Consider the following 24,021-nt stretch of genomic DNA (forward strand, 5'->3'; position numbering starts at 1 on the left):
TACACCAGCTCCTCAGCCATGCATTCATCTGCTCTATCCTCCTATTCCTGCCTTCACTAGCTTGTAGCACTGGGAGTAATCCAGATATTACTACCCTTGAGGACCTCCTTTTTAAATTTCTGCCTAACTCTCTGTAATCTCCCTTCAGAGTCTCAACCGTTTCCCTTTCAATGTCGTTGGTTCCAATGGTTCCTCCTGCTGGCCCCTCTCCCCCGTGAGAACATTCTGCACCCTCTCTGAGACACCCTTGATCCTGGCACCAGGGAAACAACACACCATTCTGCTTTTTCTCTGCTGGCCACAGAAACGTCAGTCTTTACCTCTAACTACAGAATCTCCTAACACAATTGATCTCTTAGAAGCCGACGTACCCCTCGTTGCATTAGAGCCAGTCTCAACACCAGAAACTTCGTGCTACGTTCCCCTGAGAATCCAGCACCCCTACATTTTCCAAAACAGCTTACCTGTTTGAAATGGGTATATCCACAAAAGACTCCTGCACTAGCTACCTACCTCTCTTACCCTTCCTGGAGTTAACCCATCTATGTGACTGTATCTGAGACTTTCCCCCTTCCTATATCTGCCATCCATCACTTACTGTTGCTGTTGCAAATTCCTCATCGCTTCTATCTGTCTCTCCAACCGGTCCACTCGATCTGATAAGATTCTCATCCAACAGCATTTATGGCAGCTATAATCCGCAGTAACCCTTAAACTCTCTTTACACTCCCACATCTGACAAGAAGTACATATCACTACAAAGGCCATTTTTGCTCCTTCACAATCTGCAGACCCAGAAAATAACACTGTCTTATTCCTCTACTAACACTGCCCCAGGTTAAATTAATAGCTATGGCTTATATTTTAAGTTTAATCAAGAGACTTATCTCCAAAAACATATAATCAAGAAAGAATCCATTATACTCACTACTGCAGCTGGCTTAAGTCCTTTTGTATTTCAGATTTCTGAAGCTTTTCCCCATTTAGAAAATAGTCTGCACCTGTGTTCTTCCTAGCAAAATGCATAACACTTTCACACGTTGTATTCCATTTACCATTTTGCCCTCTATCATAGAAAAATTAAACTCACTTATACACTTAGATTGACCAGGGTCCACTTGGTGGCAGAGATTGATTAATGCAGGTAGCAACCAAAGTCTACACCAATCAATGACTTGAAGATGCCAATGCCCTAGATACATCCCAGCTCTTCAATGTGAGTTCAGAACTGGAACTAGGAAAAGGGAGCAGCTGAAGACTAGAGTCCAGCTCTAAAGATAACACCAAGGCTCAGGAACATGTCAGGAGGCAAAGTAAGAGGAAAGTTAGGAGACAGTGGCAGGAGACAGTGATGGCAGTGGGAGAAGGGGAACTGAAGGTACTTTCAGAAGTGTTGTGGAACAGATCATTTGTGCAGGCAAGCCACAGAAATGGACATTTATGGTAAATATGTAAAAATGAAACTAGAAGTGTTACTTGGTTGTGCTGATGAGATCAAATGAGTTGAGTAAGTTAAGAAGGGACTTACAGTCGTAACCAGTTTTCAAACAGTTCGCACCAATTTATTGAATTACTGTAAAGTCACCCTGAAATGTCAGACCACAATTGTTTCCCCCAAAATTTCAACAAGCATTAAAGAACAAAGGATGAAGGCAAAAAAAGATTGCTTCTCACTGCCTTTCTCCCTTTTTCTAAGAGTCCTGTCAAAAACTTTTATAGTGCATTTTCCCTATTACTCTGCAAGGTGCTAAAAATTAAAAGCAAGCATGGAAATTAACCTAGAAGTTTATGTAATTGAACTGGATGAGGAAAAGTGAGATATGTACTCTTAATATGGCAGATGGTAATTTTCATTATATATATATTTATCATACAAATGTACAAGCTGTGGAAGCTGAAGCTGTCCCCACAGAAGTATGTCAGTGATTCGTGCCAAGAGTCAGCATCATTTATAGATTTGCTGGTCATGCTTCTCTGTCAAATAAATACTCGTTCCCTCCTGTACCTCGTCTCTTCAGTGAGGATTAAATGTATGATATAGATTTTATTGTTCTTCAATATGTCCATCACCAATGGAATGAATAGGTCACAATAAAAAAGTGCTGTAGCCTTGGTAAATGCCTGTGTGTGTAGTAGGAGACAACAAAAAGTATTGCCGGTCCAATGAGTTGCAAAGAAACAAACTATCCTCCTAAATCTACCTTCACATCCATATGATGTTATTCTCATGATTAATAATAGTCAGGCAGATCTTAAAGACCATCTGTTCATTAATACTGCTTTCAGTCTTCTGTGAGCCTACCAGTAGAAAATGTAATTAAAAAGTTGTTACAATTCCCATAGAGACTGATAACCTTTAAAAAGATGATTTCCCAGTAGCTGATGATAAGAACTGAAGAACAAGATTCATATATTATGGCTTTTGCTGCAACTGGAAATCCAAAATCAATTTAAATTAAACATTACTTAACAGGTTCTGAGGAAGAGAGCGTCTGAGGTGGAAAGATAAATGGGGGGGGGGGTGCTGGGGGGAAGGTAGTTGAGAGTGCAGTAGGTGGATGGAGGTGGGGGTAAAGGTGATAGGTCGGAGGGGAGGGTGGTACAAATAGGTGGGAAGGAAGTTGGACTGAGGGGACAGGTCATGAGGACGGTGCTGAGCTGGAAGGTTGGAACAGGGGTAAGGTGGGGGGGAGGAGAAATGAGGAAACCAGTGAAATCCACACATGCCATGGGGTTGGAAGGTCCCGAGGCGGCAGATGAGGGGTTCTTCCTTCAAGCTTCAGGTGGTAAGGGAGTGACAATAGAGGAGGCCCAGGACCTGCATGTCCTCAGCAGAGTAGGAGTGGGAGTTGAAGTGTTCGGCCACGGGACAGTGGGGTTGGTTGGTGCGGGTGTCCCGGAGATGTTCTCTGAAGCGCTATGCGAGGACGCATCGGGACCCTCCAACACTCCATCAATGTGGATTTCACCAGTTTTCTTATTTCCCTTTGCCTCACCTTACCCTCGTTCCAACCTTCCAGCTCAGCACCGTCCTCATGACCTGTCCCATCTGTTAAACTTCCTTCCCACCTATCTGCACCACCTTCCCCTCCAATCTATCACCTTTACCCCCACCTCCAGTCACCTATTGCACTCTCAGCTACCTTCCCCCCACCCCAGCCCCACCCCCTCCCATTTATCTCTCCACCCCGGAGGCTCCCAGTCTCATTCCTGATGAAAGACTTTTGCCCGAAACATCGATTTTCCTGTTCCTCAGATGCTGCCTGACTTGCTGTGACTTTCCAGCACCACATTCTTGACTCTAATCTCCAGCATCTGCAGTACTCACTTTTGCCTAGGTTCTGAGGAAGGGTCACTTGACCTGAAACATTAACTCTGATTTCCCTCCACAGATGTTGTCAGACCTTTTCCACCAATTTTTGTTTTTATTACTTCACATGCAATTGATATATCAAATTTGTTAAATAATTAGTGCAACCAAAATATGTCTTACAAAACCTCTTTAGTGATGTACCATGCTTCTGGAGGATATGTAAAAATGTAGGAATTGTCGCACAATCACTATGTGCCAAATCAGATGTCATACAATCATTAAAAGTGCCACAAGAGTCCAATATCCTTCAACAATGATTGCAATGCCTGTGTAATTTTTCTGGCTCTGATTATCATCAGCAAGGCACACCTCAGCAAATTTCCGTTCCCAAAATCTGTAGGAGTCTCATCTGCTCTGTTCCCTTTCACATGAGCAGAATACAACTTTTAACAGCATTCCGCTTGGTCAGTAATACAAAACAGTGCACCTGTTGGGTGCCAGTGAAGTATGCTGCTTTGCTGGATTGTCAAGAGTGTCAGTAGAGCTACATTTATCCAGGCAAGTGGGGATTAATCCATGAAATCTTTGTATGTCTTGTTGATGGCGCATGGGCTTTGGGAAGACAGTCAGGAGGTGACAGAATTCCCAGCCCAACCCTGCTATTGGAGTCACAATATTTATTTGGCTGATGAAAACAGACGTTTCTGGAGAAACTCAGCAGATCTTGTAGCGTCTGTGGGAAGAAAGCACAGTGAACTTTTCGAATCTTGTGACTCTTCATCAGAAGGGTCACTGGATCCAAATCATTAACTGCTTTCTCTCCACAGATGCTGCCAGACCTGCCAGGTATATCCAGCAAATTCTGTTTTTGTTTCAGATTTCCAGCATCTGCAGTTTTTTTGATTTTTACTCTCAGTTCAGACTCACAGTAAAATAAACCCTGTGTACCTTTCTGGAGGCTTGTGTGAAATTTGAAAGCTAGCTTAATATTTACATTGGTTACATTATAAACTGTCAATTTATTCTGGAATAAAACTTCCCTTGTGGATCATGCAATTCAGGTTGACCGCTACCTGCATTAATCAACCTCTGCCACTAGGTGGGGCCTGGTTGACCCACCTAAGAGTACTATATGGGTGAGTTTAATTCTTAAGGTACATATAGTACTTCTTTCATATTTAATAATATATTTTATTTTGCCAGCTATTTCATCTAGGAATGCTAAGTGCTGCATATATGGTACAGTTTTTCAACATGTATATTATTCTTCTTCTTAGTGGGAAATGTCTAACTCTGGCTTTAACATAGGGTTCCACAGGAATCAATTATTCACTTAAAGTTACTAAAAGGGGCTGTTGTGGTGTAAGGACAGTGTTCCTATCTCTGAGCCAGGAGGCCTGGATTCAAGATCCACTTGTTCCACAGGAGTGTCTTAACAAAATCTGAACAGGTTGTTAAGGAAGCATCTATACTCCAAATCTGCAGGGGGAAATTTAGGAAGTTTTCAAATGCAACAAAACTTGGAAGAATTGTAATTGTGATGATCACCTTATTGGGGTTGTATTATAGATCCCCCAATAGTCAGAGGGAAATTGAGAAACAAATTTGGAAGTAGATCTCAGTTATTTGTAAAAAAAATAGGGTGGTTATGGTAGGGGATTTTAACTATCCAAACATAGACTGGGACTGCCGTAGTGTTAAGGGTTCAGATTACTTACAGTGTGGAAACAGGCCCTTCAGCCCAACAAGTCCACACCGACCCGCCGAAGCGCAACCCACCCAGACCCATTCCCCGACATTTACCCCTTCACCTAACACTACGGGCAATTTAGCATGGCCAATTCACCTAACCTGCACATTTTGTTGGACTGTGGGAGGAAACCGGAGCACCCCCACGCAGGCACGGGGAAAATGTGCAAACTCCACACAGTTAGTTGCCTGAGGCGGGAGTTGAACCCGGGTCTCTGGCGCTGTGAGGCAGCAGTGCTTGCCACCGTGCCGCCCATGGTTTAGATGGAGAGGAATTTGTTAAACATGTACAAGAAAAATTTCTGATTCAGTATGTGGATGTACCTACTAGAGAAAGTGCAAAACTTGACGTCCTCTTGGGAAATAAGTCAGGGCAGGTGACTGGGGTGTCAGTGGAGGAGCACTTTGGGGCCAGTGACCATAATTTTATTAGTTATGGGAAAAGATAGACTGGATCTAAAAGGTAAAGGGACAGCTGGAAAATGGGAAGCCTTCAGAAATGAGACAACAAGAGTGCAGAGAACGTATATTCCTGTTAGATTGAAAGGGAGGCTGGTAGGTATAGGGAATGCAGGATGATGAAAGAAATTGAGGGTTTGGTTAAGAAAAAGAAGGAAGCATATGTCAGGTATAGACAGGATAGATCAAGTGAATAATTGAAAGAGTATAAAGGCAGTAGGAGTGTACTTAAGAGGGAAATCAGGAGGGCAAAAAGGGGACATGAGATAGCTTTGGCAAGTAGGATTAAGGAGAATTCAAGGGGTTTTTACAAATACATTAAGGACAAAAGGGTAACTAGGGAGAGCAGGGCGGCCTTTGTGTGGAGCTGCAGGAGATGGGAGAGATACTAAATGAATATTTTACATTAGTGTTTACTGTGGAAAAGGACATGGAAGATATAGAATGTAGGGAAATAGATAGTGACATCTTGAAAAATGTCCATATTACAGAGGAGGAAGTGCTGGATGTCTTGAAACGCATAAAAGTGGATAAATCCCCAGGACCTGATCAGGTGTACCATAGAACTCTGTGGGAAGCTAGAGAAGTGATTGCTGGGCCTCTTGCTGAGATATTTGTATCATCAATAGTCACAGGTGAGGTGCCGGAAGACTGGAGGTTGGCTAATGTGGTGTCACAATTTTAAGAATGTGGTAAGCCAGGGAACTATAGACTAGTGAGCCTGATGTCAGTGGTGGGCAAGTTGTTGGAGGGAATCCTGAGGGACAGGCTGTAATGTATTTGGAAAGGCAAGGACTGATTAGGGATAGTCACCATGGTTTTATGCGTGGGAAATCATGTCTCACAAACTTGATTGAGTTTTTTGAAGAAGTAACAAAGAGGATTGATGAGGGCAGAGCAGTAGATGTGATCTATACGGACTTCAGTAAGTTGTTTGACAAGCTTCCACACGCGAGACTGGTGAGCAAGGTTAGATCTCATGGAATACAGGGCGGCATGGTGGCTCAGTGGTTAGAACTGCTGCCTCACAGTGCCAGGGACTGGGTTCGATTACAGCTTCGGGCGACTGAATATGTGGAGTTTGCACATTCTCCCCATGTCTGCGTGGGTTTCCTCCGGGTGCTCCGATTTCCTCCCACAGTCCTAAGATGTGCAGGTCAGGTGAATTGGCCATGCTAAATTGTCCATAGCATTAGTCAGGGGTAAATATGGGGAATAGGTCTGGATAGGTTACTCTTCGGAGGGTCTGTGTGGACTAGTTGGGCCGAAGGGCCTGTTCCCACACTGTAGGGAATCTAATCTAATCTCAAAAACGAGCCATTGGATACAGAACTGGCTCAAATGTAGAAGACAGAGGGTGGTAGTGGAGGGTTGTTTTTCACACTGGAGGCCTGTGACCAGTGGAGTGTCACAAGGATCGGTACTGGGACCACTACTTTTCGTCATTTATATAATGATTTGGATGTGAGCTTAACAGGTATAGTTAGTACGTTTGCAGGTGACACCAAAATTGGAGGTGTAGTGGACAGCGAGAAAGGTTACCTCAGATTACAACGGGATGTTGATCAGATGAGCCAATGGGCTGAGGAGTGGCAGATGGAGTTTAGTTTAGATAAATGGGAGGTGCTGCATTTTGAGAAAGCAAATCTTAGCAGGACTTATACACTTAATGGTAAAGTCCTAGGGTTTGTTGCTGAACAAAGAGACTTTAGAGTGCAGGTTCATAGCTCCTTGAAAGTAGAGTCGCAGGTAGATAGGATAGTGAAGAAGGTGTTTGGTATGCTTTCCTTTATTGGTCAGAGTATTGAGTACAGGAGTTGGGAGGTCATGTTGCGGCTGTACAGGACATTGGTTAGGACACTGTTGGAATATTGTGTGCAGTTCTCGTCTCCTTCCTATCGGAAAGATGTTGTGAAACCTGAAAGAGTTCAGAAAAGATTTACAAGGATGTTGCCAGGGTTGGAGGATTTGAGCTATAGAGAGGGGTTGAATAGACTGTGGCTGTTTTCCATGGAGCGTCAGAGGCTGAGGGGTGACCTTATAGAGGTTTATTAAATCATGAGGGGCATGGATAGGGTAAACAGACAAGGTCTTTTCCCTGGGGTGGGGGAAGGGTGAGAGGGGAAAGATATAAAAGAGACCTAAGTGGCAACTCTTTCACACAGAGGGTGGGTGTGTGTGGAATGGGAGGCCAGAGGAAGTGGTGGAGGTTAGTACAATTGCAACATTTAAAAGGCATCTGGATGGGTATATGAATAGGAGGGTTTGGAGGGATAGGGGCTGAGTGCTGGCAGGTGGGACTGGATTGGGTTGGACTGATGGGTCTGTTTCCATGCTGTACATCTCTATGACTCTGACTCTATAACAGTGTAGAATGCCAAAAGGACATCAACACGTTTGTGGAGTATGCAGATAGGTGGAAAATGAGTTTCAATGTGTAGAAAAATGTGAGGTGATGGTTTTTGATAGGATAAAATACAGGTTACAATTCTCAAGTGAGTGCAGGAGCAGATGGACCTGGGTATATAAGTACACAGAAGTTGCAGGACAGGTAGAGAGCAATAAGTAAAGTATATCATACCTAGTTTTATTGATAGGGACATAGAGGACAAGAGCAAAGTGGTGATGTTGAACTTATGTAAGACACTTGTTAGACCTCAGGTGGAATATTACATACTGTTTTGGAGGTCACAATACCGGAAAGATGTGAAAGCATTGGAAAGAGTGCAAAAGAAGCTTATAAGAATGGTTCCAGAGATGAGGAACTTCAGTTATGAGGATAGATTTAAGAAGTTGGGAATGTTCTTCTTGGAGGAAAGTAGTTTGAGAGAAAATGTGATTGCAGTTTTCAAAAACATGAGCAGCTGATAGAGTAGAAAGGGACAGATTGTTCCGGTTCACAAAAGGATCAAGACCAAGAGGGCATGGATTTAAAGTGATGTGCGAAAGAAGCAATGGTGAAGTGAGAAAGAGAGTAATTAGATATTAGCATTTGGGTACGGAATGCACTGCGTGGAGGTGTGATGAAGGCAGGTTCAATTGAGGCATTCAAGGCCATTGAATGATTACACGGTAAAATATAATGCGTAAGAGTTTGGGGAAAAAGCAGAAAATTGGCACTAAGTAATGCTAATCATTTAATGATATTGCAGGCATGATAGGCCAAATGACTTCCTAGTGGGCTGTAACACTTCTGTGATTCTGTGAATTTTCTGTTCAAAATGCTACTGAGCTTTCAATATACAATCCAATCAGCAGAAAGGTGTCAAGATGTGGGCCAAAAGATAAATCAGGAGATAGAAAAGATATGTAAGAAATGTACTATTACAATAATAAGAGGAAACTTCAAGATGTAGGTGGACTGAAAAAATCAGGTTGGTAGCAGATCCCAAGAAAAGTAATTTGTGGAATGTTTACGAGATTTCTTTTGGAGCAGCTTGTGGTAGACTCTACTAGGGATCAGGCAATTCTGGATTTGGTGATGTGTAATGAGGCAGGCTTAATTAAGGAACTTAAGGTGAGGGAACCCCTGTGGGCAGTGACTGGAATATCATAGAATTCACCCTGCAGTTTGAGAGGGAGAATCTTCACATATAAAGGCACAATGCATTGAATGATCTCATTCTAACCTGTAACAATCTAAGGCTAAGAGTTTGGAGACTCTTCATCAGAGTTCAGAAGAACATTCAGAGGAACTGAGTTCTGATGAAGAGTTGCTGGACTTAAAATGTTAACTCTGCTTTCTTCCAACAATTGCTGCCAGACCCACTGAGTTTCCCCAGCATTTTCTGTTTTTCTTTCAGATTTTCAGCACATGCAGTTCTTTGCTTTATACTGTATTTATATGGCTGGTCCAGTTACCCTTTTAAACTCTTTCATAATGTTAAAGATCTTTGTTAAATAAGTCCCTCTTTTAAAGGTTATACCTGTCCGGAAAGGTTGAACAAGTTATCAGTTATGGCAACATTCTATAAACTTTTTGTTTGCATTGTTCTTTTACAGAAGCTTTTCACAGATTCCATATGTGGTATAACCAAAATTTCATTCAAGATCAACAGAACTTCTTTATTTTCCCATTCAATTCCTGTGGAAATAGACAAGTGCTTGGTTTGCAGCTTTTATAGCTTTGTTAACTTTATCCTTGGCTTCTTACTGCTCAGAATGAGACCATTTGGCTCATTGTGTCTTTACATGTGAATCTGTATCCCTAAACCCCTCGAGTCCTTTGTTCCTCTACCCCATTAGATATTAAAAACACATGGTCTCCTGCAAAAATATGCTACTTCACATATTAGTTGTTTGCTATACATCATGGATAAGGTGACACGAAGAGATGTATTTTACAAATGGCTGAGATTGCAAATTTGTGTTGCTGGAAACTGTTGCTACAGTTCTACCTAATTTTCCTGTTTGGAGATGTTATTACACAACTCCAGAGCAGGTGTGACTTGATCCTAGGCCTCCTAGCTGAGGAGTAGGAGAACTACCTCTGCACCACAAGGGGGCCCACACTATTCTATACTTTTAAAGGGCTGGTGAGAAGTGTGAAATGGGAAATTCACTTGCAGGCTGTTACTATTCTATTAGCTTCTTTAGGAGCAATCATAATTGGAATTTTAAGCATTTTCACTGGCAAGCCGGAATAGTCTGGTACACATTAGTGAGTAGTTGTCAGATTTTCCATGGTGTCCTACTTTATGTGTGATACCTTCTATATCACGAGGTCAAGTCCTGCACCTTGGATTGATGACCATGGCTACTTTCCACCACCTTTCATCTCCTGATCTTCTAAACCTTGTAAGGAACTGTCTGCTCTATATGCCAAAAACGTGACAGGATTTAAAATGTTGGTTACCTAGCTACTTCCTTTTGCATCTGGTTCCAGGAAGGTAGCTCCCACCTCCTAAAGATGTATGGTGCCACGAATTGGGTGTTGAACTCAAGGTGGTCAATTGAATTTACAAATAATGTTAAGAGAGTGATGGAGCTGAGGTGCGTGGTTGGAACCCAGAATTCACCTGAACTTTGGGTTCCTGAACTCCTCTTTGTCCAAAGTTTTCCTGAATCTGCTGGACAATGTTTGTAACCATTTACCTATTTTTCCCATTTGGAGAGATAAAATAAACATTGGAATAGAATGGTGGGGTGGCTGAATGGAGAGAAGGAGGGGATAGGTAACCCTAAAGAAATTGTGAGTTCATACTGCACATAATCTCTCTCTTTTCCACAGGATTTGAATTTTTTGAAGTCAGTGCCAAAGAAAACATCAATGTCAAGCAGGTTTTTGAACGTCTAGTAGACATCATATGTGAGAAAATGTCGGAAAGCCTGGATTCTGATCCCTCAGTGGCCAGTGGCAGCAAGCACACAAGGTTGACAGACAACGCACCATCAATGCAGCAGAACTGTGCCTGCTAGTGATCTCTCACTTTGGTGACCTCTAACCTTTCTGTACTTTTTTTCAGTTTCTCTTTATAGTTGCATGTGGTATGGATATGACCAAATTCTTATTTATTTAAAGTTATATAAATAGTAGGACTAAGATATTTATTTGTTATTCTTCAAAATATGTTTGAATGTTGCTGTAAGAGATTTACTTATCATTATATAAAAGTGGACATTCAAATTGTTAAAAGTTCAACTATATTATAAATTAATGTTGACATAGGTGTATTTAAAACTAAATCATTATAGTCCTTCTGAATTGGAATTTGAGACATTACGGCAAAATCGTTCAGCGCTTGTTGTAATTAATTTATTTTCTACTGTCTTTTGGCTTGAAAAGTTGTAAAGAAGGCATTACGAAGTAGTCAATCCTAGTAATACTGTAGAAGACAACCCATCAGATTTAAGTGAATAGATGAGCAGTTTAAAGTTGTAATATTGGTAGAATAAGCTCTCCGGTTACTTTGGCACCTTCTGTTTATTAAAAAAAAATCAAACAAATATAAAAGTAATATAATAATCATTTCAAATTATTCCTGGAAAAGTAAGATCATTTCAGGGTTGATTCCCCTTCTATGTAAATCCATTTACATTTGATTTTCATGTTATAATTTATTAAACTTGAGTACCAAAATCTGAAATGTCCAGTCACAAAAAAATGTTCTCATTATAAGGAATGGGCTAAGGCTGTTCTCCTGGTGTTGTGCAGATGGGCGAGACAGCTACACCTATCTTCAATATATTTAGAAGCTCTGACTCGGTTTCCTAGATTGGGTTCTATTAGGATGAAGGCAGGTTCCCAATCCTAAAATACAGACTACTGCTGTGGTGAAAAAAATCCCAGCAATGTTGCAATGGGACCACTACTCTAATAGTTGAGGAACTAGGAGCACTGCAATAGAGCAAATCTTGAAAATTAAATAAATTAAAGTCTGGTCCTTGCTGGTGTAATATCCAGCTACTCATTAAGGGGGAAAACGAAGGGATGTCTACAACCATCTCACTCCATGGATCATCTCAAGCCCATTATCATTGGACACTATAGCCTACAGGCAGCTTCAAGTATACATCACTTTCCTCTCCTACTCCTATTTGCACAGTGGAGATAAGTGGTTCTGGTGGAATGCAGCGGCTGAAAGAAGTATAAGCCTCATAGCTTAAATATTGTTTCATTAAACACTAAATTCCTGCCCAATTCCAGATAACATTAGGGATCAGAATCCAGTTATGGTGCATTTTGTATGATACGGTTGCTGCTGTCTGAAAGAGCATCAAAATATTCATATAAAATTCATTACATTAATAGAATGCTTTACACGATGAAAGGTCACACAGTGGCTAAAAAACAAATACTTGAGAGAAATAAGGCACAGTGAAAAAGCAATCTGTAACTAAGAGGGCAGTTTTCATTTTCAGATGTAAATTAGTTCTCAGTTGATTGGTACTACTTGAAGGAATTCATGTTTTGAATAACTAGTCTAAGCTCATTTGAATGTGTATTCAAATAGATGGAATCACAAGGAAGAAAACAAATATTTAGGAAGCTTTTGAAAACCTTTAAAAGTTGGCATAACTCATTAATAACCTTTTGAAAGGCTGTAAAAGTTCGAGTGACGCAAAACAAGTCTGATACTACTGCTGGTGGCAATCTGCCCCAGATTTTAGTATGATTGCATCCAGAAAGTGGCATTTTATTGGGTGTTCTTTTCGGCAGACTTCACATGAATGTAGCATGCATAATGGCTACCTTTTAAAATGTATATGTTAACTCTGAGATTTACCACAAGTGTTGGAGACCAATAATTGCATAATGTGCATGGCCATTGCTCATTGATTACAATACATTAAAGAACAATACTTAAATATTAAAACATGTAATTAAATAAGCCAAGTATTGCTGTTGGAACTGTTTCCTGTTAAATCGACAACTTCAGGAGATGATAGATGGGGAAAAAGATGGCAGGAGAAGCAATAAGGGTCACAGAAAGTTAGTACCTATAGTTTAAAACATACTGAAGTAGGAAATTAAAAGGAACTATATTCTGCATACACCCTGCACTGTTTCTGACCTCTGAGTGTTTAAAGCTAGATGCTGGAGACAATGTAGAATAAAGTCTCATAACTTCACATTGATTAGCATAAAATCCATTCCTCCCAACAGTTTTTATTTGTTTGGAAAACTGTTGCAGTTTCTTCAAGTCATTTCAAATGAAAATTACCCTCTTAAAATAGAGCACACTTTTAGTTTGTCAGGTGCCTCTGGGGAAAGACACTGAATTTCCAGAAATATTTCAAGCAATTTGCTGGCTCCAGGCAAATATTGCAGGAGGAGCAAAAATTTAGGTAGTATCCAGTTCTGCTGGTTTTCCAGACCATTGTTGTTTTATTTGATACCATTTCCACTGGAAATGGGGTCAGGGATCTATTTTTCCTATTCCACCTGGATATCGATAAACTGGTGGAATGACATCAACCACCCAAATTTTTGTTGGTCTTGCCTCAATTATCTTGATAAATCATACAAACCCACTGACTGTAGAAAGTGTTATGTAGTCATGGGAGTAATATGTCAATAGTCTCATTCCATCATTGTTCCAGCACTTGCCTTTGTGGAGCCAAAATCATTTTCATTTTAAATAGAAGAACAAATCTTCACAAGGCTTTTCATTCATAATGGAATTAGTGACCTGAATTAAATTATATTCTGATTGAAAAAGATATTTAATGGCAAAATTTGTAAATATTACATACTGTATATTGAAAATCTGTGCTACACTGACGCTTAGTCTCTGTATTGTGTCGGGATCTACATGTGTTTGATTGAGAATCTTTTATCCTGTTAATATATTTTGAGAAAATACATGGCATTCTACTGCATTAGAGAATTATGTTCAATACTTTTCAATCTGAAGCTTGATTTTTTTTTGTTTTCAAATCAATTTGCTAGAAAATGTTATGACATACCTCTGGAGCAGGTGGGATTTGAATCCAGGCGTCTGGCTCAGAGATGAGGACACTACCACTACATCACAAGAGCCTCCAAAGCTTTACACTTACATGTTGATTTTATCCAGAATATAAGCTGCATTTCTATATCCACCCATTTATATTTTTAAACATTGCAAATGCTCTAAAGTATAACAAAATTATTTCCGGGTAAGTTAAACTCTATGCTTCAAGACATTGTATCATGCAAGTAATGTATTGGGAAGTGGATTTATGTGAACCTAATCCAGTGACCATTTTGATAAGAATATGTTATAGCATTGACTGAATTAAATGGATTTCTGTTAGGAGAGTGCCTAGTTTTTTTGACATTGATTTTCTGCTAGCACAGAGTTGAGATGATTAACTGCTTGCAGTGATATGGAATCTGCATTGTTGAATTGTATTGACACCTCCATACCACTTTCCACTGTCGTCAGAACTTGTACACTGCCATCCAGATCTGTTAAAATTGAAGTTGGCAGAGCTGGTACAGCAGGCAGTCCTACCCCAGCTTAAAAATGAAGTGTGCGGTTGCATGGACAACCAATTTGAAATTTCAAAATTGGCATTAGACTGCTTAGCTTTATCTATTGCAACTGTTGCAAATCCAATGCACTACTGATTATGTCATTGCAATAACCTCAAATCATTTACCAAATTTACTGAATCTAACAACTCGTTTGTAATCAGCATCATGCAATTTGCATCAAATTAAAGCCAAACTACACTGGACCAGCACAAATTGTTTCATAAAATTGATCTGTAACAGTGTTCTCCTGCAATTTTGAAGATCCTCCTTACAAATACTAATCATTTTCAGCTTCCAATAATGTGAAATGAAGGAAAGCAAATTGGCCACCAGTATTTTATCTCAATATTTCTTCCATTAATTTTTCAATGGAAATAAAACCAGAAAAGGTATAAATCAGGCTTTCGATTCCTATTTTAGCACTTTTACACAAAGTCAAAATGAACTTCAGTGAGTAAGGTTTTATCATAAATATATTGTAATAAAAATGATTGAAAGGAAGAACAACATTTGCAATTCTTGAGATATTTATTTGACTTTTTTAATTGTTGTCTCTTGATACTAGAACTGCATTTCCTCCCTCTCTCACAATCCCATTAATACCAATTACGTTTTCCACAGAGAAAGTGCTTTATATTAATCCTCATTCAGTCTGCATGATTACAGTGCAGTCTCTTCATTGATGTGGATAAATTATTGTGAAAAATCCTAAATGTTAACATTATGGAAAAATTCTGACATGAATTGGCTTAAACCATTTCCTGAAAAATCTTTTCCTGTTGACCTGAATGCTAATTTTATAGGTAAAAATCAGTGGCAGTCAATAGTGGAAACCAATCTTTGAGGTGGTAAAGTCAATTTCTCCAGCTTCCTCATTTCCCCTCTCCCCCCACCTTATCTCAGTCTCAACCCCCGGATTCAGCACCGCCCTCTTGATCTGCAATCTTGTTCCCGACCTCTCCGCCCCCACCCCCTCTCCGGCCTATCACCCTCACCCTCACCTCCTTCCACCTATTGTATTCCCAGCGCCCCTCCCCGAAATTCCCTCTCCCCTACCTTTTATCTCAGCCCGCTTGGCACACCAGCCTCATTCCTGAAGAAGGACTTATGCCCGAAATGTCGATTCTCCTCCTCGGATGCTGCCTGGCCTGCTGTGTTTTTCCAGCACGACATTTTTCAACTGTGGTAAAGTCAATACTCTGGCTTTATATAAGAAAATAATTCACAACAGTGTGGTGATACCTTTGAGTGGCTGATTGAATTTATAAATGAGTTGTTATTTCATTTTAAAGTTAAATTGTAAATAATGTATTTAATACAAAAGTTTCAGCATAGACTGCCCTTGATTTTGAACAGGATTTTAAGTTATGGCTTTGGGAGAATTTTAATATGTCAATAAATTACCAGGCATTGATACTGGCTTTTACTTTTCACTCAGGCTTGCCATATTTCCACATAGTTATGGTCAATGGTTTTCCTTATTTATAATGTGTTTGAAGCCTTCCAACTGATTGTTGTTAAATGCTGTGCTGCAGTAGAGGTAAAGGGCAGAAGATTTTCAATTCACAGTACAGTTATTTGTATAAAATTAAATGTTTCCCATTACTTTGATAAAACAACAGAAAGCTAGTAAATTTGATTGCATAATATTCCAAACTAATGTTCCTGCTTAAGGACAAATAGGCCAAATAAGTGCAATATAAATTAAAATTGTGTATTGGTATTGTATGTAAATATTTTATTTTATTATTATCTAGCATTTCTGTAAAAATTTTTAACACTGAATGAAAATAGAAAATGCTGGAAATTCTCAGCAAATCATGCAGCATTTGTGGAGAGAGAAACAAAATTAACTTTTCCAACAAAAGGTCATAGACCTAAAGCAATTGGGCTGAATTTTCTCACCTTGGGCATTTCCCATTGCTGGAGCAGGAACAGGATCTGATCCCAGTTTAACAAGTAATGGGATCCAAAGGCAACACATTGCCAGCGGAGACCAATAAAGAGGATGCCACCAAGGTTTCCATTCTATTAGTTTTCCCCAAGAGCTGTCATCCTAACTAGATGATAGACAGCAAAAGTCTCAGCAGAGCCACCACTACCAGTGACCATTGCTGAGAATGCATTAATAGTCAATGCAATGAGGGTGTCTCAATGACAGGCAGCCCGTGAAACAGATCAGTTGAGAAGAAGAAACCTATCACCCTGTCCCAACAGTCAGTGGGCGGTGTGTTGTGAAGGATTGGCAGCCTGGTTGCCATATGGATCCTTCCCAGGGCCATGGAGCACTCATCAAGGAACAACTACCCATTGAATCCACTTAAATGCTGCTATTGTTTATCTAGTAATCTCTTCTAATGGTACAGAGCTGCAGTATTTTGTTTTTTATATATCGATTTAGCTAAGTGGCATTGGATGAAGCACAGTAAACATTTACATGAACTATTTTTTTGTTTGACTGCTACACAATCAGGCTGAAGGTGATACTGGTTTATTTTGAATTTAAATTCTATGTAGGATAAATGCAAATGAACATATATCATAAGTATTCATTTATATATGTATGCTTTGAGTGTTGTAAAGCTGTCCTTTTCCAGGCACAAAAAGGCATAGCTTTAAAGTTCTCAAGCGTAAATGTGCATTTTTATGCTTCAGGAGGAGGAGCAGTTACTTCTGAGACTAAGAGTGCAAAAGAGTGCCCAGCTTCCATTAAAGAAACAAAATAAAATCAGTAGAATTAGTCTTCGTAATTGCAGACTCACTTTACAAAGCAATACAAAGAAAAATTCAAGAAAGTACCTTGAACAAACAGTTAGAGTCATAGAGATGTTCAGTATGGAAACAAACCCTTCGGTCCAACCTGTCCATGCCGACCAGATATCCCAGCCCAATCTCGTCCCACCTGCCAGCACCCAGCCCATATCCCGCCAAACCCTTCCTAATCATATACCCATCCAAATACCTCTTAAATGTTGCAATTGTACCAGCCTCCACCACATCCTGTGGCAGCTCATTCCATATACATACCACCCTCTGTGTGAAAACGTTGCCCCGTCTCTTTTATATCTTTGCCCTCTCACCTGAAGCCTATGCCCTCTGCTTCTGGACTCCCCGACCCCAGGGAAAAGACTTTGCCTATTTACCCTATCCATGCCCCTCAATTTTGTAAACCTCTATAAGGTCACCCCTCAGCCTCCGATGCTCCAGGAAAAACAGCCCCAGCCAGTTCAGCCTCTCCCTATAGCTCAAATCCTCCAACCCTGGCAACATCCTTGTAAATCTTTTCTGAACCCTTTCAAGCTTCACAACACCTTTCCGATAGGAAGGAGACCAGAATTGCATGCAATATTCCAACAGTGGCCTAACCAATGTCCTGTACAGCTGCAGCATGATCTCCCAACTCAATACTCTGACCAATAAAGGAAAGCATACCATACGCCTTCTTCACTATCCTATCTACCTGTGACTCCACTTTCAAGGAGCTATGAACCTGGACTCCAAGGTCTCTTTGTTCAGCAACCCTCCCTAGGACCTTACCATTAAGTTTATAAGTCCTGCTAAGAATTGCTTTCCCAAAATGCAGCACCTCGCATTTATCTGAATTAAATTCCATCTGCCACTTCTCAGCCCATTGGCCCATCTGGTCAAGATCCTGTTGTAACCTAAGGTAACCCTCTCCGCTGTCCACTACACCTCCAGTTTTGGTGTCATCTGCAAACTTACTAACTGTACCTCTTATGCTCGCATCCAAATCATTTATGTAAATGACAAAAAGCAGAGGACCCAGCACCGATCCTTGTGGCAGTCCACTGGTCACAGGCCTCCAATCTGAAAAACAACCCTCCCCCACCAGCCTCTGTCTTCTACTTTTGAGCCAGTTCTGTATCCAAATGGCTAGTTCTCCCTGTATTCCATGAGAATCCTTGCTAATCAGTCTCCCATGGGGAACCTTGTCGAACGCCTTACTGAAGTTCATATAGATCACATCTACCACTCTGCCCTCATCAATCCTCTTTGTTACTTCCTCAAAAAACTCAGTCAAGTTTGTGAGACATGAAACAGAGTAACATTGGTATGATTGCTGGAAATGTTTCTCTTCTCATGCACTTCCAATGGCTTCCTCACATTACCCAAAAACTAATGCTATATTACTTTAAATTCAACATAAATTTGTTACCTTGGCTGGGTAAGTCCTTAGCTGCCTTATGACTTCTAGTTGTGATGCAATGCCTGATTTAAAGCCATTGTGTCCTTTTTTTAAAATATTGTCTCTATGTATTCTGGTAATGAGATTGAGTAACTGCCTATGTTTGATTGGCACACTGTAGACCATACCACCTTGCTCTTCCCCACCAATGATGACAATGCAGCACCTCCACTTGTGGGATTCATTTGGTGCTGCTTTTCAGACAGCACTGACCAGATTCTCTATTCTTTTGAGTTGGAAAATACACTAGTTCCTAAAGCTTCCTCAAAACAAAGAAGCAGCTGGGTTATCTTTCAAAAGGAAGGTGTCATGGGCTTCTTCAGACAAAATTTTAATATTAGTGACATTCCTGACTATCGACCAATATCCTGGCAAGTTAGAAAGTTCCTTTTTTGACTATTACTGCTGGAATCAGTAGTAAAAGAACTGATGTTTCGCGTCTAACTGACCCTTTGTCAAGGTTTTGACAAAGGGTAATATAGACTCGAAACGTCAGCTCTTTTCTCTCCTTACAGATGCTGCCAGACCTGCTGAGATTTTCCAGCATTTTCTCTTTTGGCCTCTGACACTCCTGTTTTTTTTAATCTTCCCACCACCAGGAAGAAAGGAAACATCCGAGTGGCCTGTGACAAGCAGTGCCCTTCGCATCAAAGGGCAATGCTGTGTGATCAAACAGTGAAGGGGAGGCCAGGGACCAAATCAAAATAGAGTTGGAGGGGGAAATAATGCACTCCACTCCCTGCGGCGCCCACCTCTCCCTGAACAACTCCAGCGTGTTGGTGACACTCCTGTTTATTTTTTTTATTATTATTTCTCTTTTTTTTAAGGAAAACACCTGAGTGGCCAGTGACAAGCAGTGCCCTTCACATCAAAACACTTCTATTTCTTTCTTTCTCTTTTTTACCCCCCACACTACCGCCTAACTGCGGTAGTGCTTATTTTTTCCCCCCAGCACCCATGGTGTGTGTGTGCAGGTGTGAGACACAGTGAGAGACACAAGGTGCACGAATCTTTATTCAATTTCCACCACCAGGAAGATAGGAAAACACCTGGGTGGCAAGCAGTGCCCTTCACATCAAAGGGCAATACTGTGTGATCAAACAGTGAAGGGGGACACTCCTGTTTATTTTTTTCTTTCTCTTTTTTCTTTTTTTTTGACAAGCACTGCCCCTACACTCCTTTTTTTTAAATATTTTCTCTTTTTTTAACCCCCACACTACCACCTAAGTGCGGTAGTGCTTATTTTTCCCCCCACACCCATGGTGTGTATGAAGGTGTGAGACACAAGTTGCACGAATCTTTATTCAATTTCCACCACCAGGAAGAAAGGAAAACACCTGGGTGGCCAGTGAAAAACAGTGAAGGGGGACACTCCTGTTTTTTTTTTATTTTAACCCCCACACTACCACCTAAGTGCGGTAGTGCTTATTTTATCCCCAGCACCCATGGTGTGTGTGTGCAGGTGTGAGACACAGTGGAAGACACAAAGTGCACGAATCTTTATTCAATTTCCACCACCAGGAAGATAGGAAAACACCCGGGTGGCCAGTGACAAGCACTGCCCTTCACATCAAAGGACAGTGGACACTCCTGTTTATATCTGTAGCCAGGGCTCCCTGATTGGACCAGATCTACAGCCCCAAACAGGGTACTCATTTTCCATGAGGTTCACCTGGCTGACCTCATTACAATCAACTCTATGACCTTTACAGCACAAAGGAGGTTAGTCAGCCCACTATGTCCATGTCTGTCAACAAACATCTGATTATACTAATCCCATTTTCCAACTCTTTCCCATGGCTCTGGAGACTGTAGCAATGCAAGTGAATGCTCAAATACTGCTTAAATGCTCCAAGAGTTTCTGACACAACCACTCACTCTAAGATATAATAAAATCTATCTATTCAAATGATTACATAAATAGTAAGTATCTCAGGTTAAAAAAAATCCAATGGAGGCATTTTCCAATACTTATGTGGACATTAACACAAAGGCAAAATGTGGGTTTGGCTGCTCTGAATTTTCCATATGATGATTTAAAATCCTCAGCTCACAATCTTGGAAAGGTTCTGTGACAATTTTAATTAAAAGTGAGATTGTTTGAGGAAGTAAGAGGAATTTGAATGGTGTGCAACCCACGCTCTGTCTTCTGCCCCATCTAAAAGGAAGGTATGGCCAGGAGGTGAAGTATCTGTTCACTATACCAGATAGGATATAGTGTTTTTCATTGGAAAAACCTGAAAAAATATGACAAAACAAACATTTAGTGAAAAAATGACCATCACAGACATTGGAGTGAGAATTTAGATGAATAAAATCATGTCAAATGTGCTGTTTTTTTGCTAACAATGATCCTTGAAACAATGTTGACTTCAGTAACAACAGATAGAAGACAATTTGATTAATTTCAACAAAAGAAGGAAAATAACACAATCCTATTTGATTAATTTCAACAAAAGAAGGAAAATAACACAATCCCAAAAAACATTTCAAAAAATTGCTCTCGGGATTTAGTTTCATTTTGGAAAAATTGGTTCTATTGTAAATGCCAAATTGTGTTTTATTCTGAGTCATTATTCTGCATGAAAAGGCTATGAAAGCACAATAGACAATAGGTGCAGGAGTAGGCCATTCTGCCCTTTGAGCCTGCACCACCATTCAATATGATCATGGCTGATCATCCTTAATCAGTATCCTGTTCCTGCCTTATCTCCACAACCCTTGATTCCACAATCCTTGAGAACTCTATCCAACTCATTCCACACAGCCATCACTCTCTGGGTGAAGAAGTTTCTCCTCATCTCTGTCCTAAATGGTCTACCCCGTATTTTTAAGCTGTGTCCTCTGGTTCGGCACTCACCCATCAGCGGAAACATGTTTCCTACCTCCAGAGTGTCCAATCCTTTAATAATCTTATATGTCTCAATCAAATAAAATAAATTTGGTGAATGTTGGAGATAGTTTGAGTGGGGTCTATTCCTCAACACCTAGACTTATTTATATAATACTTTCAATCAGATCTAAAGCAGCTTTGATTGATCTATAAATCTGTAAGGAGAAAGTGAAGACTGCAGATGCTGGAGATCAGAGCTGAAAATGTGTTGCTGGAAAATCGCAGCAGCTCAGGCAGCATCCAAGGAGCAAGAGAATCGACGTTTCGGGCATGAGCCCTTCTTCAGGAATGCAGGAGAATCGACGTTTCGGGCATGAGCCCTTCTTCACGAATCATTCCTGAAGAAGGGCTCATGCCCGAAACGTCGATTCTCCTGCTCCTTGGATGCTGCCTGACCTGCTGCGCTTTTCCAGCAACACATTTTCAGCTATAAATCTGTAAATGTAGCTTTCTTAGCAGTTCTATTTACATTACTTATGTACTAACAAATAAATAGATGACCCAGTGGCAAAATAGATTTTCCAGTGTTAAAATTGTTTGCTTCATACATAGTTAAATATACGCAAATATCTGAAGCTCAAAATAAATCTTAATAGCTCTATGAAATTACAGATGAGAATTGGGCCTGCTTCCTCACCAAAATTCTCTGAATTATCTTTTGTGATGCTTCAAGAGGTAAATTTACAGTGTAGTGTGGTACTGAACATACAGGTCAAAAACATGGTCTGTTTAGTCTCAGTCTATGCTAAAACAACTGCAGCTAGGAAGGAATTAAAGAACTATAACTGACCTCAGGTATTCTGATTTGGGATTGATGAACTTTCCTAACCCTCACTCTCAATTGCTGTATGGTGAACCCTACTAGAAAGTATGCATTTTTAATGTTATTTTTATGGGCTGTGTGTGTCACTCTGAGGAAGGTGAAGTCCATCCTGGTGTAGATACAGCCACACTGAGAAAGGGAATTTGAAGATACTGAAACAGTGAAAGGAAGAGATGTAGTTCCAAGTCAGAATTGTGTGCGGCTTGGGAATTTGCAGGCAGTATTCTCATGCATCTGCTCCCCTTGTCCTTGCAGGTAGTAGAGTGTCGAAAGGTGCTTATGAGTTGCTGCGGTGTATCTTGTAGATACTACTGTTCATCAGTGGTGGACAGGATCAGGCTTACCTCTGATATTCTACGTAGTTGTGTAATGGAGGCTAGTGATACCTAGGAACTTTATTTCCAGGATGCTTCATAAGTAAATAAATAGTTTAAAATTTCATTTCACATTTATAAGATTCAATAAAAGGCAATGAGTTGCACATGTCAAATGACCCACTGACCTTTCTAATCTCATGATCTGTTTCAGGAAGTTTAAATTTTAGTCGAGATACAGAGATGAGTTAATAACATTAATCAGGAACAATGAGCATAGGCAGTTGCTAGGCAAGCACAATAACAGAATACACTAGAATGTTGTAGCTGTAACATGTTTCAGTGGAACTGGTTAAATCTGTATTCAAACTCTCATTGACAGGATGATCTAATTGTTCTGTATTTTTACTTTTTGAACATTTTCTTTCATTGTCAGCTTGACCATGCTTTAATTAATTTTGGCTTGCATTCACAAAAATAGATGCATTTAAGAACATGTAAACATCCGGATATAAAAGCTTTTGCCTCATAATTTTAAATGACGTATTTATTCCTGGTTTAAAACAAGTATGAGACATTTATTTGTGATGAGTATTGCTGTGCTGGTGTTGAGAATGACTGTTTTTCAGGTAGATTCACTCTTTCTGCATTTGTGGGCTCCCCATTTGATTCCTATTCACAGAGACAGGCAGATGAACTGCTACCAATGTCTCTAAGATATCAGTGGCTTGCAAATGTACAAATGTAGTTATACATGAATTTTCTTTCCCTCCATGTGGCAAAGTCCTTGGTATCTAGTGGACAATATGTTGTCATGGCAAGCTAAGGAAGTCATCGCGTTGTATCCTGACCATCCTGTGCTGTCTGAATATTGCCTCCACCAGATTATATTATGGTGTCAATAGCATGAATAATTATAAATGAGCATTTTTTTTCTGCATAGTACACTCTTGAAATCTTCCTGTTTCACCCATACCCAAGCATTTATTAATGCGGTATATAATGTAGGTTGTCCTGTGTTTTGATTTCCTGAAATCACCTTGATGGCATGGCAAAAATTGGGGATTAATCTTTGCAAGTAAATGTGTTTAAAATAAAACACAGATTGATTGGGCTATTATTCTTACACACAAAGTTATTTTATATAAAAAAGACTTGCATTGATATAACACATTTCACAACCACAAGATGTTCCGAAGTGCTTTCGAGTCAGTGAAGTATTTGTGACGTTTAGTCAGTAATGTAATGTAGAAAATGTGGTAACCAATTTGAGCACAGCAACTTCACAAACAGCAATCTAA

The 24,021-nt window shown here is 40.2% G+C and overlaps 1 protein-coding gene across 3 annotated transcripts in view; it reads left to right on the forward strand.

The window, feature by feature from the left end:
- The window catches only part of rab3b (RAB3B, member RAS oncogene family), a 171,189-nt gene extending 156,925 nt beyond the window's left edge, over positions 1-14,264 (forward strand). Inside the window, exons 5-6 of one of the 3 annotated variants that reach the window (XM_043699201.1) lie at positions 10,752-10,972; positions 13,914-14,264. In XM_043699201.1, the coding sequence (XP_043555136.1) occupies positions 10,752-10,939 (188 nt within the window). In that variant the 3' untranslated portion in view covers positions 10,940-10,972; positions 13,914-14,264. Of the gene's footprint in view, positions 1-10,751 lie in introns of all 3 variants that reach the window. The other 2 variants (XM_043699202.1, XM_043699200.1) reach the window with 2 other exon arrangements.
- Positions 14,265-24,021: the final 9,757 nt, after the last annotated feature.

This window comes from Chiloscyllium plagiosum, chromosome 11 (assembly GCF_004010195.1).
Source record: "Chiloscyllium plagiosum isolate BGI_BamShark_2017 chromosome 11, ASM401019v2, whole genome shotgun sequence".
Classification (NCBI taxonomy): domain Eukaryota; kingdom Metazoa; phylum Chordata; class Chondrichthyes; order Orectolobiformes; family Hemiscylliidae; genus Chiloscyllium; species Chiloscyllium plagiosum.